Source organism: Oreochromis aureus, linkage group 17 (genome assembly GCF_013358895.1).
Source record: "Oreochromis aureus strain Israel breed Guangdong linkage group 17, ZZ_aureus, whole genome shotgun sequence".
NCBI lineage: Eukaryota > Metazoa > Chordata > Actinopteri > Cichliformes > Cichlidae > Oreochromis > Oreochromis aureus.
Genome location: NC_052958.1, coordinates 4,258,650 through 4,273,010, shown reverse-complemented (window position 1 = coordinate 4,273,010; position 14,361 = coordinate 4,258,650). Strand labels below are relative to the sequence as shown.

Sequence of the window (14,361 nt, the reverse complement as noted above, 5' to 3'; positions counted from 1 at the left end):
GTTGTCATGGTTATTTGCAAATAGGTGTTAATCAAGAGGTGACACTAATAGCGCCTGTAACTGACGTACGTTGCAAAGAAGAAGGACAATAACAATAAATATATGTTTTTATTATTCATTCTTACAGAGAGACTGTGTTATTCATCACTGTTTGTTTCATTCAATAATATAATGAAGAAAAATATCACAAATTCACATACATGTCTGTGTTTTTAAACCAAGCAAACAAGCCTGCTAATGACCAATGAAAGGCCTGTAGGGTGCTTTTTGGTAGTATTTCTTCATTTTCTTAAAGAGGCCTTGATGCAATTCATCACCTTAATGGAAAAAGATGTTTCTGCACCCTGTAAGGTCAAAGCTGTCTGCTAGCAACCAAAGCAAGTTTTTGATACCACACTGTATACCTTTTTACAACCAGTTTCAATAAGCAACACTAATCAACCAGTCAGGGAAGACACCTTTGTTTCTCTATTGAACGGGGGGGCACTGACTCACATCTAGGCCCCACATATCTAGGTAACCAGCCTCCTGGTTCATCATACAGAAAATGAAAATTTTACTTCCGACACAACTTTAATATGTTTAAGACATAAGCATCCTTGACAGACATTGACTTTTAAGTTCATGTTTTTATTTTAGACCTCACAAGTTCAAGCCATTTTGTAGCAACTTTGAAATTCTCATGCAGTCATGTGAAACTTATCAACGCTGGGATGCTGGGAAGAAGTTACAGAGCAAGTCCTCATGGCGGGGGTAATGTAAGTTATTGTGCAGTATTGCATGAGACGTTATCCTACTTTATTAACTACTTTGGACAGTTCTGTGTTTGTGTTAATTTTAAGTGTAAACGTAAGTAAAGGAGTCACTTATATTGCAGTTAGATTCCAAGTATTGCGCATACTTTACATTGCTTCACTGTGTCCAGGCTCCTTCAACACTGCTACACCTCGAAAGTCCAGTCGCTAGGTGTGCGTCCGTGCTGCAAGAGAACAAAGGTCACGAAAAGGTTACACAAAAATCTCTGGTCCTTTGGGGCCCGAACAGAAGAAAATCTCATGCCACTAAGCACTAAACTTCTCTCGCCTCAATCTGCTTAATTGCGAGCGCAACACAAATCAAAAAATGAACTCAAATATCCGTAAGCAAATCTGCAAACTCAGCCACCAAACGGAACACAACACAACACAGAGAAAGGAACTATAATAAAAAATCAAAACAAAATGTTCCCCAATCCGTGACAGCCGCGGAGACAAATCCAATTATTTGTGTCTCATGTTGCAAATTTGTTCTAATGGTCGAAGTGAGAAAGTAAATAAACGCCTGCGAAGGGGAAACAAAAGAATGTGATTTCTAATTAACTTGAAAGAGGAACAGCAGGGCGACTTAGTAAACCCATCTTTCATCTGCTGCCTCAGACCACTCGTTTGTTTGTTGCACAATGTTGTCTTCAAGAGGGGCGGGAGGAAGAGCGTGTGTGGGGGGCTAACACTGCGCTGCTTCCCTCCAAATGAAATGTCAACAGATTTAACAGCGCTGCGGAAGGAGCGCAGCGTTTTCCAGCGTTTTGTCAATTTTATTGTTCATTAAGCTGCGCACCCCCCCACCCTCCAACCCCGTCCCCTCTTCCCTCTTCCCCCAAATCCTCTTCCTCCTCCTCCTCTCGCACTTGTTCGAGGCTTCATTTGCAGCATCTTGGCTTTGAAGATCACAAAAGGCTGAGGCAATAATTGGGTTTGTGCAATTACGACAAGCTTAATGAGAGAATTCGGGAGTTTGTCTTTGCCCCTATCTGCAACTCTCCATTAGGCCAGCGACTGTCTCTACTCTGTCGACGAAGGAGGATGTTATCGCACACAAAGATGGCGGCAGTGCATTCGTCGCACATATCACTTACAAGGCCTGGATGATGGAGAGAGGAGATATGCTAATTGACTAGCGCAGACTTGCAAATACAAACAAAAAAACAAACAGAGAGCGGAGAAAGTAAAGAGAAGAAGACAGAGAGAAGGCAAGTTTAAGAGATAAGTAGCGTAAACTAATCAAAGTGCTTAGAGGACATTTAGGAGATCAAGAAGACATAATATCTTTATAACCCTGTAATGCAGTAGTGAGGTCTCCAATGCAAATGTAGTCAAAATAACTGATTTTGCTTTGAAAGTCCTTCAGTTTCTTTCCAAGTCCAGAATGTCAGAACACCGAAGGATGTAGGAGATGTGATCAACAGTTAAGGTAACTGACCTTTAAGAATCATAAACCCTTAGATGACTTAATATCTCCTGCACAAGTCCAGACAGCTGCCATCTTTTAGTTTGTTTGCAGGAAGTTTCATTCTGATCACTATACTGTGCACTATGTGATTTCATCACTGGTGATAATGGATATGGGTCTATAGCTACAACCCAGAGGTTTGCAGTTGCATAGGCCAGCACTGGAGCAGGTGAGAGGCACCACCAAAGGCACAGGAGGATCAGTCCGAGTGTACACCAACACACAGCTCATTGAAAACAAAGTGGGCCCTATGTGACCCTTAGTGTAAAATGAGTACAAGTGCAGAAGTAAAAGTGCAAGAGCACAACAGAGGACTTGATCTAAAAGTAGCAGCCACGAGTAGTAGACGGAGTAGTATGCAACGATCTCAAAGGGGAGATTGGCTAAGTTCAAGTCAGGTGCTGGGTGGCTATGGCTCTGGAGGTAAAGCAGGTCATCTGCTAAATGGAAGTGTAGCTGCTCCAATCTGAATGCCAAAGTATCCATAGGCAAGATGCTATGGATCTGTGTTGCTCCTGATGCGTTCATAGGAGTAAGAACATTCAGTTTTATTTATATAGGGTCAGAAACAGTCCACTTGATGTGCTCTATATTATAAGGTAAAAACCCTACAATGATACAGAGAAAACCCCAGTGGGAAGGAAAAACAGGAAGAAACCTCCAGAAAAACCAGGCTCATCTAGGGGAATCCATCTGCCATCTGTTAGCCATGACTGGGAGAAAGGACAAAGTACTTAGACTTGTGTGGATGAAACATGTTGAATAAAGCACTTTGGGTGCTTAGGTAGAGTAGTAAAGTGCTAAATAAGACCCAGTCCATTTAAGATTTTTGATTTTAAAGGTAGAAGCCACTGATGTTTATAATGACGCCTCCTGTAGTTTCACATCCAGCACACAGAAAACATGCAGAAATGTTTTATTTATTTTGCATTTTCAATTTATCTGCTGTACCACTGAAGACATTCTCTGCTATGATCATGGCCATGTCTTGTCTGTCCATGTCTGTCCCTGCCTTCTGTTTCTTATACTCCATTTTCATTTCTGAAATTGCACATCTTCGACTACTTTCATTTTGTCATAGTGACTCTCACCAGAGATGTGAGTGAAGGAGTTGAGGAAGAGACGGGAGTCAAGTCAACTGGCACTTAATATGAGACATCCGTCCTTTGGAGCCTCTTTTTAAAGCGATGTCAGTCAAATATTATATGTGTCACAACTGCATCATAGATTGTTTGGTTGGAGCTCAAACAAAACACATTACTGCTGGGACTGGTTTACGGTCACAGGCAAGAGGATGGAGGACAGAGGAGATGAGGAAGCAAATTAGAGAAGTGAGATAACCTTTTCTCCTTTGTTACTGCTTGATGTCACTCTCTGTTTAACTTGGTAGTGTTGTTTTTATTGGAGAGCCTCCTGTTTTTCTGATTCCCAGACTGTTTCCCCTGTTTCCTATTAGCTACTAATGTGTCAGTTTACCCTCCACCTGCCTGCCTGCTTGTGTCTTGGAGTTGTTCCCAGTTGGTTCCCTTTTGGTTTGCTCTCATTAATTATCACCCATTCGGATCATTGATTTTTCTCTGTTATAAATACTTTGCCTGGACTTTTATTAGACTCATCCTGCTACTTCCCTGCAGGGGCATTAATTGTTTTTTCTCTCCATTCAAGCTCATTATGGTTTCATTTGCTACCTTTCCTTTTTCCTTACGAGTGTAAACTGACACATACAAGTGGTTCTGAAGCCTATTCATAGATTAATTCAAATATCCTAGTATAAGCCTTATAATTTAAAATGCCTTTTTTAAGCCTAGTTATCTAAAGTAATGGACAGTGCAGAAGAGAGGTGAAGAAGAGAGTGCAGACAGGGTGGAGACGAGCGTCAGGAGAAAGATGGCAACAAGAATGAAAGGGAAGGTTTATATGATGGTAGTGAGACCTGCTATGAGGTATAGTTTGGAGATGGTGGCACTAACAAAAAGCCAGGGGGGCAAGCTAGATGTGGAAGAGTTGAAGATTTCAAGACTTTCACTGGGAGAGACAAGACAGGTGAAAGAAATGAGTACATTACAAAGACAGCTCAGATTGATTGGTTTGGAGACAAAAAAACAAGACTGAGATAGTTTGGACGTGCAGAGGGGGGCTAACGGAATACTGGACAAAAGATGTTGAAGATGGAGCTGCCAAGCAAGAGGAAAAGAGGACGAGGAAGATTCATAGGGTGAGATGGAGCAAGATAATCCCCTGTAAGGGAGCCAAAAGAGTTTTAGGCCTACTTAGGCTTAAGCTGCATCACATTGCATATGGAGAATAGCTTTGATACTAAACATACACTATATTACCAAATCATTGAATTCAGGTGTTCCAATCATTCCCACAGGCGTATAAACCATCCAGTCATGAACTGTCCTCGCTACTAAATGGACAACAGTGGAAGTGATTTGGAATGACAGCATCTCAGCCAGAAGTGGTAGGACAAGTAAAATCACAGAAGCACATAGTGTGCAGAGGCCGCCGACTTTCTCCAGTCAGTCGCTACAGACCTCCAAACTTCATGTGGCCTTCAGACTAGCCTTATGGAATGGGCTTCCATGGCCGAGCAGCTGCATCCAAGCCTTACCTCACTAAGTTCATTGGAAAGTGATGGATGCAGTGGTGTAAAGCAGAGGACTGTAGAGCAGTGGAGACATGCTCCCTGGAGTGATGAATCACACTTCTCCTTTAGGCAATCTGAGTTTGGTGGCTGCCAGGAGAACGGTACTCAACTGACTGCATTGTGCAAAGTGGAGGGGGACTATGGTGTGGAGCTGTTTTTTCAGAGTTGGGCCTGACTCCTTAGTTGAAATTAACTCTTAATGCTTCAGCATTCCAAGAAATGTTGGACCAATTTTTCCCAGCTTTGTGGGAACAGATTGGAGATGGTACAAGATGACTGTGCACCAGTGCACAAAGCAAGCTCCATAAAGACATGGATGAGCCAGTTTGGGCTGAAAGAACTTGACTGGCTTGCACAGAGTCCTGACCTCAGTCTGACACAACACTTCTGGGATGAATTAGAGTGGAGACTATGAGCCAGGCCTTCTCGCCCAACTTTAGGGGCTGACATCAAAAATGTGCTTCTGGAAAAATGGTCAAAAGTTCCCATAAACACACTCAACCGAACAACTGAAGCAGTTGTGGCTGCAAAGGGTGGGCCAACATCATATGAAAACTAAGAATAGGATGTTACTTAAGTTCATATGTGTGTGAAGGCAGACCAGCAAATACCTTTGGCTATATAGTGTATGTCAGTTTGTTTCTATAACATGTAGGATGTTGAGGTCATCTGTTAAGCATACACAGGTAAATTTCAGTTGAAAACACTGTATGAGGACAAAATGCACTGTGCTGAGAACTAACAAGGAACTCAAGTAAGGATCACACTCAAGCTCATATCGCTACTAATAGGCTCATTGCACAGCACAATAACAGAAAGAAGGCAATACACAACAGCCTCATTAACACAAATCTAGCCTTCAGCAAAGCATATTATGAATCTCTTTAAACCTGCAGTGCTGAGTAGACTTTAAATGTGACCTGATTATAGGCCATGTACAATATTACCAAGTCATTACTCATTACTTAATGAGATATTTCACTTATTATGTACTTACAGCAAAATAATGGAATCGGTGGGTGTATGATAAATAACGACCGACGGGGGTTTGTTCAAAAAATAACAGTTTAATAGTTTTATCTCAATGACTTACATAATAACCACTCAGATAACAGTTCTGTAATGCAATTATGGAGATGCAAGATAAGTGAATATTTGGAGGGAATATTTGTTTTTAATAGGTCTTGCCTTTCATCAGCCACATTAATCATTTAATTTAGTAACATTTCCATTTATTTGCCTTTTTTCCAGCGAAAGCTCTTAGTTGTTGCCTACCAAAAGTGAGTAACTAACAAGCCAGGCCTGTGACAAATTATAACACTGCTGTCATTTAGCCCAGTAAATCCAGCTCCCACCTTTTATTTTGTAGGATACTGTTCAAGTTACAGTGTTTCGCATTACTGAAGGCTTTATTTAAAGTAATTTAATAATACGCGAGAGAAGAATCCTTGGGGTAAAAGGAGTGTAAAGAACATAAATGTTCAATCAGTTGTTACTAAGCTCGAGCAAGCATCTGTGGGAAAACAGTGTCGGCATATGTGTGGGCATCCACCTACCTGCATATCCGTGAGTTCTTTTGTGAGCCGTGATGTCAGCTTCACTGACTGTTTATCTCGACAGGGGATATGCAAGTTCTAAAACACACAGTTTTAATAATTTTATTGTCTCTACAAATCAACTTGTTTTAAAATAAGTTTAGAGAAAAGGGTGAACATTAAGTGAGCAGATGGAGTTAAAGCAAGAGGCCACAGGGTTCTGGTCACAAGATACCATGAGCCTCATTATTCAAAGCAATCCCTTTAAGTATTAAAGTACGCTATTTTCATATGAAACCATTAATCAAATACAGATGGTGGAGCAGGCTTTTTTTCTTTACATTATAATTTCTTAAAGGGAAATGTAATCACAAAATGTATATTTCTTTAAGCTGTGATTAAGCAGAAGGTGACATGGCAAAACTTTTTGCAAAGTGATGCGCTATATACTCACTGGCCACTTTATTAGATATCCTTATTCAACAGCTCGTCCCCACATTGGCATGCTAAAGCTCAAAGTGAGTAAGAATGGAGGAAAAAAAAGGCAATTTAAGTGAATTTGGCATCATTATTGGTGCGTTTCAGAAAATGCTGATCTACTGGGATTTTCCCACACAACCATCTCTGGAGTTTACAGGAAATCATCTGAAAAAATGAAAATATCCACTGAGCCGTAGTTCTCTGGGGGAAAATGCCTTGTTGATGTCAGGGGTCACAGGAGAATGGTCAGATTGCTTTGAGCTGGTAGGAAGGCAACAGTGACTCAAATAACTGCTTGTTACAACCATTATATGCAAAAGAGTATGTCGAGCCTTGAACCAGATGGGCTACAGCAGCAGAAAACCACACCAGGAGCCAGTCTTATTAGTTAAGAGATTACTGGTGACCGCCAGCAGTGTTGGTCAAGTTACTTGAACATAGTAATTACATAGTTACTAATTACTGATTTCTTTTCCAAGAAAGTAATCCAGTTACTTTATTCAAATGAAATCAAATTAAAATCTAAGCCTATTTTCTGCATATTCCAGCATATAAAATAAAATAATGTTTTGTGTTTACACTCTTTCAAATAGATGCAACTAAAACACAGCAAAAAATAAATAAAATCAAAGACTCAGCAGCACTAAGTCCTGTCGCTCTTAAATCTATTGTCACCTGTTTAGCAGGAGTGGGGCGGGCGGAGGTTTGTGCTGTGCCGCAGCGGTCATGTCCATGGGGGGATCCGGGGGTTTCTCTGTGAATTTCACATTCCCGTGGCAGCGTGCTCGCTGCTCGCTCAGATTTGAAGTTTAATTTTTCTCTGTAGAAAGAAGTTTTCTTCCCACGCAGAGTGTACAGCGGACGCTAATGTTTTTGTCACTTTTTATGGAATCAAACTTAAAGTAATTTAAGTACGTCCACGCTTTAAACACTGCATGGTCGTACTCTCTCCTGCACTCCATATTGTCCATTGTTGATCTGCACACGTCTGTTGCTGCCACGGATGTCGTGCTCGTACGTCATTGTCATGAGACACTCTCACAAACAAAATCACGGTTTAGTGATGCAGTAACGCAGCGTGCTTATGGGAAACTAACAGTAATCTAATTACTTTTTTGGCAATATTAACTCCTACTGGTTACTTGAAAAAGTAATCAGATTACAGTAACGTGTTACTTTTAACGCATTACTACCCATCTCAGGCTACCCTTCAGCCTTCTGGTAGATTCACCTATGGTATCATTTTAAAAATCCTACGTTCCCTCATTCTTGAGTTATCGCATTCAGAAGATTTTCAGAAAACTTTAGAAAACTTGACCTTCAGATTGAAGTCACTGAGATTCGAACTCATCCAAGATTTTTAGTAGCTGCACCGTCGCCTTGCTCTTGAATTATCTTGTGTAAAGCGTCCTTGGGTTTCTTGAAAACCGCTATACAAATCTAAGTTATTATAATTGTTATTATCGATGCAAACTTGGGTTCCATGCTGCCCACCTGCCTGAAGGGGTGACAAAAATACCCCATCAGCTTTTTACAGCTGAGCGGTAAAAGGGAAACTGAGGCTACAATTTGCATGGGCTAAAAAAAATAACAGAAGACTGGAAAAATGTCGTTAGATGGCAGAGTCAGAATTTGATGTAAACAAAATGAAACCGTGGATCCATCCTGTCTGTGGTGTAACAGTGTGGAGAATATAATTTAGAACATACTGAACTCCTTAGTACCAACTAAGCATATTTTATGTACCACTGCCTACCTGAGTACTGTTGCAGACTGTCCCTATGCCTTTATGTCCACAGTGTATCCATCGACTAATGGCTGCTTCCACCAGTATAACATTCCCTGTCACAAAGCTCAAATCATGTTAAATTGGTTTCTTGAACATGACGATGAGTTCACTGTTCAACTAAGCCTCCACAGTCACAGATCTCAGTGCCTTTTGGATGTGGTGATGTTAGCTATGTTATGAGCTATCTCTGAGGAATGTTTCCAGCACCTTGTTGAATCTGTGCCAAAAAGAATTGGCAGTGTTCAAGGTAAACCTGAAGGAAGAACTAGTAAGATGTACCTAATAAAGTGGCTAGTGAGTGTAAGAATATCAAGTTAGCTAAACTTGCTATTTAGCCCAAGATTCCCAGGAGTCCCAGGATTTTATGATCACACTTCACTGGTTGTTATCATTAAATACTGTTAGTATATTCAACTAACATTTTTAAAACTATAGCATTTGCTGCAAAATTTGAATAAAGTGAAATATCTTTAACAAAAACACACACTTCAGTATCTTTAGGACCCACACTACAGTACAATTAGTGTATATACACTTAATGTATGATTGAATATAATGCATATAAATTCAGACAGGAAACATGTTGTTTGCCCCTCATCCCTACAGTACCTCTCCCAGGTAGACAATGTGTCCAATAGGGCAGATCATGCAGGCAGTCCCGCTGCCAAACATCTCTTTGACCTGCTGCTGTTTGAGAGCAGAGCATAGCTGGCTCATGGTGAGGTAGCGCTCTGTCACTTTAAACTCACCCTGAAAAAAACAGAACAGAAATCTTTTGGAAATGTGTTCATGCACTGTAACCTTTGAGATATGTCATTAGCACTGCTTTTGTTAAAAGTGTCCATCAAACAATAGGGAGTCAGGCATGCAGCTACTGAGACCAAACCAACTTCACAGATTACATGAAATCTTACAGAGGAATGTTTTTTTCTTTTAAAAACATGCACATCTGGACTCTATGTGTGTCCGTTACCCATTTCCTGGTTAGTTCTAGGATGCTCCGTCGAGTAATGCCTGGGAGAATGATGCCATCCAGAGGTGGAGTTGCAAGCTCCTCCTCTATTAGAAAAAGAAAAACATTATTTGATATAATCAAAAATAAAAGAAATATGAGTTTTTTGGAAATATTTTCTCATTGTTTTTATGGATAGACTGTATATTAAAGATAACCTTGTACCCTTTGATGTAAAACCTGGTTTTGTGGACTGTTATGAAGCCTCAACCTAAGAGCAGTTCCACTTCCTGTTAGACCCACTGTACAAAAATGGTTGAAACTGAGCAATTTACAAAATGGACACATTAGTAAAGAAGGTTTAAAACTACCAACAAAAACTATAAACTCATCAGAAAAGTTTTTACTGAGGCGATAAATCAAGTGAATAGCAGTGTAATTTCCTAACAGCCATCCAAAGAGCTTTAAGTTCTTTTTATGACTAGAAAGGTCACCACCTCCTGCTTATTAGACAGAATGTAGGTTTAAGGCACTTTACATATGCCTATATGCCTATTTAAACCTACATTCTTTCTAATGACCAGCATGGGGTGACTTTTGTGTGTAATTCTACCATATCAAACATACGGAGCCCCTGAAAGTAGCGTCATCGTTATTTAGATCAGTTTCTGTAACTGACCAACCTCCATCCTGATTGATCCAGTGCAGGAAAATATTCATAGTTCCTGCCTCAGTTATCTGGTGGTCCTGTCCATACAGCCAGAGCACCTGCTGACACCCGTAATCACCTGCTTCGTACTGGGCAAACAGGGAGCATCCATAGTTCCTGTGGAAATCCAAAGTAAGATCATTAGGATACACCTGTAAAAAAAGACTTGATTGTTCTGCACGTTATATATACCCACACTGTAAAATCTTAATTACCAAATCAAACTAAGTCTTATATCAGAGTGCAATGGCTGATTCTTAGGAAATTTAAGCAAGCTTTCATACAGTATGCATCTACCCACCCTCCCATCTTGCAGTCTCCAGTTCCTCCTTTCCAGGCCCGTGTGTATTTTGGGTCAGCCCACAGGGAGATGGCATCTGCCTCAGAGTTGAAATAAGAGCCAGCTTGACACAAGATCACATACAGCAAGGCACGGCCAGGCCGCTTTACGCCCAGAGAAGGCTGCCATAAACACATTAAGGAAATTAAAATGACTTTCAGTTTTAGAAAACATTCGCCCCCACAAGAACGTCACCATCCTCCTCACCTCAGTGCTAATAAATGTTGGCCTTATGTACAGACTCGCTGAGTCTGATCGAGGAACCCAGTCCTGGTCAATCTCCACCAATCTCCTGATACACTCCAGCAACTCTGTCTGATCAAAGGCCTGGAGGAGTGAGACAACAAAAGACAGAGGGCGATAGCAAAAACCTTTTCACCAGCTCATTCATTCATTTATTCCCACATTAAGCCCCTTTGTTTTTCTCTACATCTATCTTACAGGCAGACAAGCTCTCTTGGCAGAGTTAGCCATGCGGCTCATGTTGAGCATCGGTCGGAAGAGACGCAGTCGGCTGTCATCTCCGCGGTATACCTTGAAACCTTCAAACAGCTATTGAGAATACAGAGAACACTGAAAATACTGAAGTCTTTTTAACCCTGATGGCATTTTTAACCACACATTCAAACTGTAAACTGAAATAATGCCAAAGGCTTTATTCTGTTAATATATGCATTTATCCTACTGCAGTACAGATTTATTCTTTATTCCATTTCAGCTCAGTGTGCTATTGTCCATTAGTCAGAATTTTACAAATTTTGTCTTTATTCCATACCAAATTAAAATAGATGTTCAAAAACAGCCTGGCATAAAATAAATAAGAATTTGAAATGTGAATCATGCAAAGCTACTCTAGCTGAGCTCGTAAATGAAAATATGAAGGGGTTTGGTGTACCTGAATACCATAATGTAGTGAGGAACAGGCTGGGTGGAGGGATAGGTTTGCGAGCGGCCTGATGAACGGGGCTTGCCAGCCCTCAGTCACGCTCCACTCGACAGTCAACATGTGGTCAGTGAAGACAGTCCCGAAGTCAACCACATGTGGCTTGGTTTTTAGAGCAGGGGACAGCTGAACAACCAGGTCAACCGCCTGGTTAAAAACACAGAGCAGAATTATTATTATTTCTTTTTTAAAATAAAGGGATGCATGAATCTGAATCCAGTTTTGTTAATATTTACATTTGCAATCAAATTTCACCAACTGATCAAATAATCAGGGAAAAGCACTCCCTGCAAAGTTTCATGAGCACACTTTCTGATCATAAGCATATTATCTGCATGCCCACTGTGTTCATGGCTATGTTATGCTGCTATGCTAGACCATATTTCCCGAACCATGTTTGGCCACCAGGGGTTGTTGTAACACCAACATTGATACAAGGTAAATCAAGAACTGGACAGTTGACCTCCAGTGCCAGCTTTATAATTAAATCAGTGGGACTGGAACACACAAATGAGAACTGCATTCAAAAACAAAGCAATATTTATCCCCCTAGAAGCTGTCTATCGCCACTAGACCGCCCAGAGGTCAAAGGTCAGTGGGTTAAGTACGAAACAGAACAGCATCAAACTAACACTGACGCCTTGAATATGAGTCATTCAGTCTCTGAGTCCGTGATGTCACCAAGCTACCTCTGTGTTGCTGCAGTGACAGCAGGTTGAGAGAGATGTGAAAGATTTATCAAGAACTATGTGAAAAAAAAGGAACAGTTGGGAGTGCTGTCCTTTCCTGCTGTTCAGCAAGACGGAATAATGTGATCCTTCTTTTGAAGAGACACTTCCTGCTGGCCAGCAGTCAGTTGTGTGTTAGAATTGGCCAGGATTAGATCGACACTTTATCCACTCCCTTCTGGTGCAGACGGTTGCTTGCACCATAATCCCAGATTACAGTTGCGGTGGCTAGTGGTGAGTGACCGCGGTCCGAGCACTGTGTGAAACTGATTAGAGGAGTGCAGTTATTCTGTCACTGTTTTTCAATCATTCTGAACATAAATACACAAATGTGATGCACATCTTCTCTGCAGACAAACCAAAGTATTAGCTCCTATGTCGAACACCTTCACCTAACAGCACAGGAACGCGACAGAACGCGACAGAATGCGACAGTGTGCGCCGTCCTCAGAATGAGCCATAATCCTTCTTCGCTGCTATCTGCATCCAGCCAGTGTTCGGCTGGGATTAAATGGCTATAAATATGAATGTAGCTGAGTGTCTACAGCGTGCAAGAAGAAAAAAGAAGGCAGCACAGGGCGTCTGACCTGGGTACTCCCACTACAAGGCAAACTGAGTCCTTTCATGTGAGGTGCCTTTCAAATATCTGACCTGTCAGAAAATAAGAGGTTGCAGGATAACGCATAAAAAAAATGATGGAGACGCTCATGTACCAAACATATTACAGGTCAAACTGCAACACATAACTCCAACTTTACATTTCTTTCAATGGAAGTGAAAGTTGGCAGACATCTCCAAGCCTGGGCCAGTGTGCGTCTGCACATGTCCACCCTAATCTCTACCTGAGCCTGCTATCTACTGCTCAGGTGGTCAGGGTCAGAAAACAAGCAAAGCTCCAGCTACTTAGCGTGAGCTGGGAAAGTGGATTCTGCTGAGCAGACTGCACTTGTGAAAGAGGAGGACAAGAACCAGAGTGCACCGCATACCCCCCTCCCTCCTCTTTCTCCCTCCTCTAAAAATGGCAGCATCATGGACAAAAGAAAAGGCTTACTCGGGTTGACAACAAATTCGCTTTTTTAAGTGCTGGGATTTGTTGGGATTAGTTTTTCAAGTGTTTGTTGTCACAATATGAACGCTGGTTCATGACTGACTCTCAAGGCCTTTCGGTGCCGCCCTTGGCAACATGAAGAAAAGCACCGGAACCGGAGTATCTACTCTGTAGGGGAACGGGGGAGATTTTTAGGTGCTGAGAAGCCGAGGAATCACCAAGATGCTACACCTGGAGCTGCTACTGAGGGTAGGTGTCTTTAAGACATTGATAGAATTCAGACACATGAATTTGATTCATTACCTTGAAGCTTTGAGTACTGTCGTCAGCCATTGGGGTGGTGGTTTGGTCGCAGATGGCCCCTGAAAACAGTGACAACAATCTAAACAATATGAAGATGGCAATAAAAATCAACAGCATACAAATGTGTCTGGATTGTACAAGGATTTTACAGAGGGGAATATAACCTGGGAAAGCTGCTTTAGTCAAGGGGAGCAATAAACCCCCTTTCACATTACTAATTAAAGTGGCTTATTTTGATATATAATGTACTGCACTCTTATTTCTACTGAAAAACATCTACAGAGCTGCTGACTGTGTGTTTGTGTTATACTGTATATTACACCATTTCTCTTTAAAGGAATTAAGTTTCAGCTCAGTGTGAAATGCTGATATTGTTACTGCAACTCTTTGTGTTCATCACACTTATTCTGTTTAAGAGGTGAGATCACAGGAAATAAGAGATGAGACAGGATCTAAGTGTGCTTACTACCAGATTAAAGAACAAACATGGTCACTGACATTTAACAGTGCTTTAATAGTGATACGTTACCTTCAGAGAGGAGACGTCAGACCTGAGGTCGCTGTGATGGCAGTGAAGCCAGCACTGGACCTCCAAGTTGTACTTGCTAAACCGCTT

General features: G+C 41.3%; 1 protein-coding gene across 1 annotated transcript; it reads right to left on the bottom strand.

The window, feature by feature from the left end:
- Positions 1-211: 211 nt before the first annotated feature.
- Positions 212-13,797, bottom strand: bcat1 (branched chain amino-acid transaminase 1, cytosolic). The gene is made up of 10 exons (XM_031758538.2): positions 13,746-13,797; positions 11,619-11,813; positions 11,165-11,275; positions 10,931-11,050; positions 10,685-10,845; positions 10,358-10,500; positions 9,696-9,781; positions 9,332-9,472; positions 6,475-6,552; positions 212-979 (listed from the first exon to the last, which is right to left on the bottom strand). Exons 1-10 carry the CDS (start codon positions 13,773-13,775, stop codon positions 941-943), a joined length of 1,104 nt encoding a protein of 367 aa, XP_031614398.1. The 5' UTR covers positions 13,776-13,797; the 3' UTR covers positions 212-940.
- Positions 13,798-14,361: the final 564 nt, after the last annotated feature.

Coding starts and splice junctions, on each gene's coding strand:
- bcat1 (XM_031758538.2), bottom strand. CDS start 13,775: ATGGCTGACGACAGTACTCAAAGCTTCAAG. Junction 11,814..13,745: donor ACAGTACTCAAAGCTTCAAG/GTAATGAATCAA, acceptor GTTTTTAACCAG/GCGGTTGACCTGGTTGTTCA. Junction 9,782..10,357: donor CTGGATCAATCAGGATGGAG/GTTGGTCAGTTA, acceptor TTTTTCTAATAG/AGGAGGAGCTTGCAACTCCA.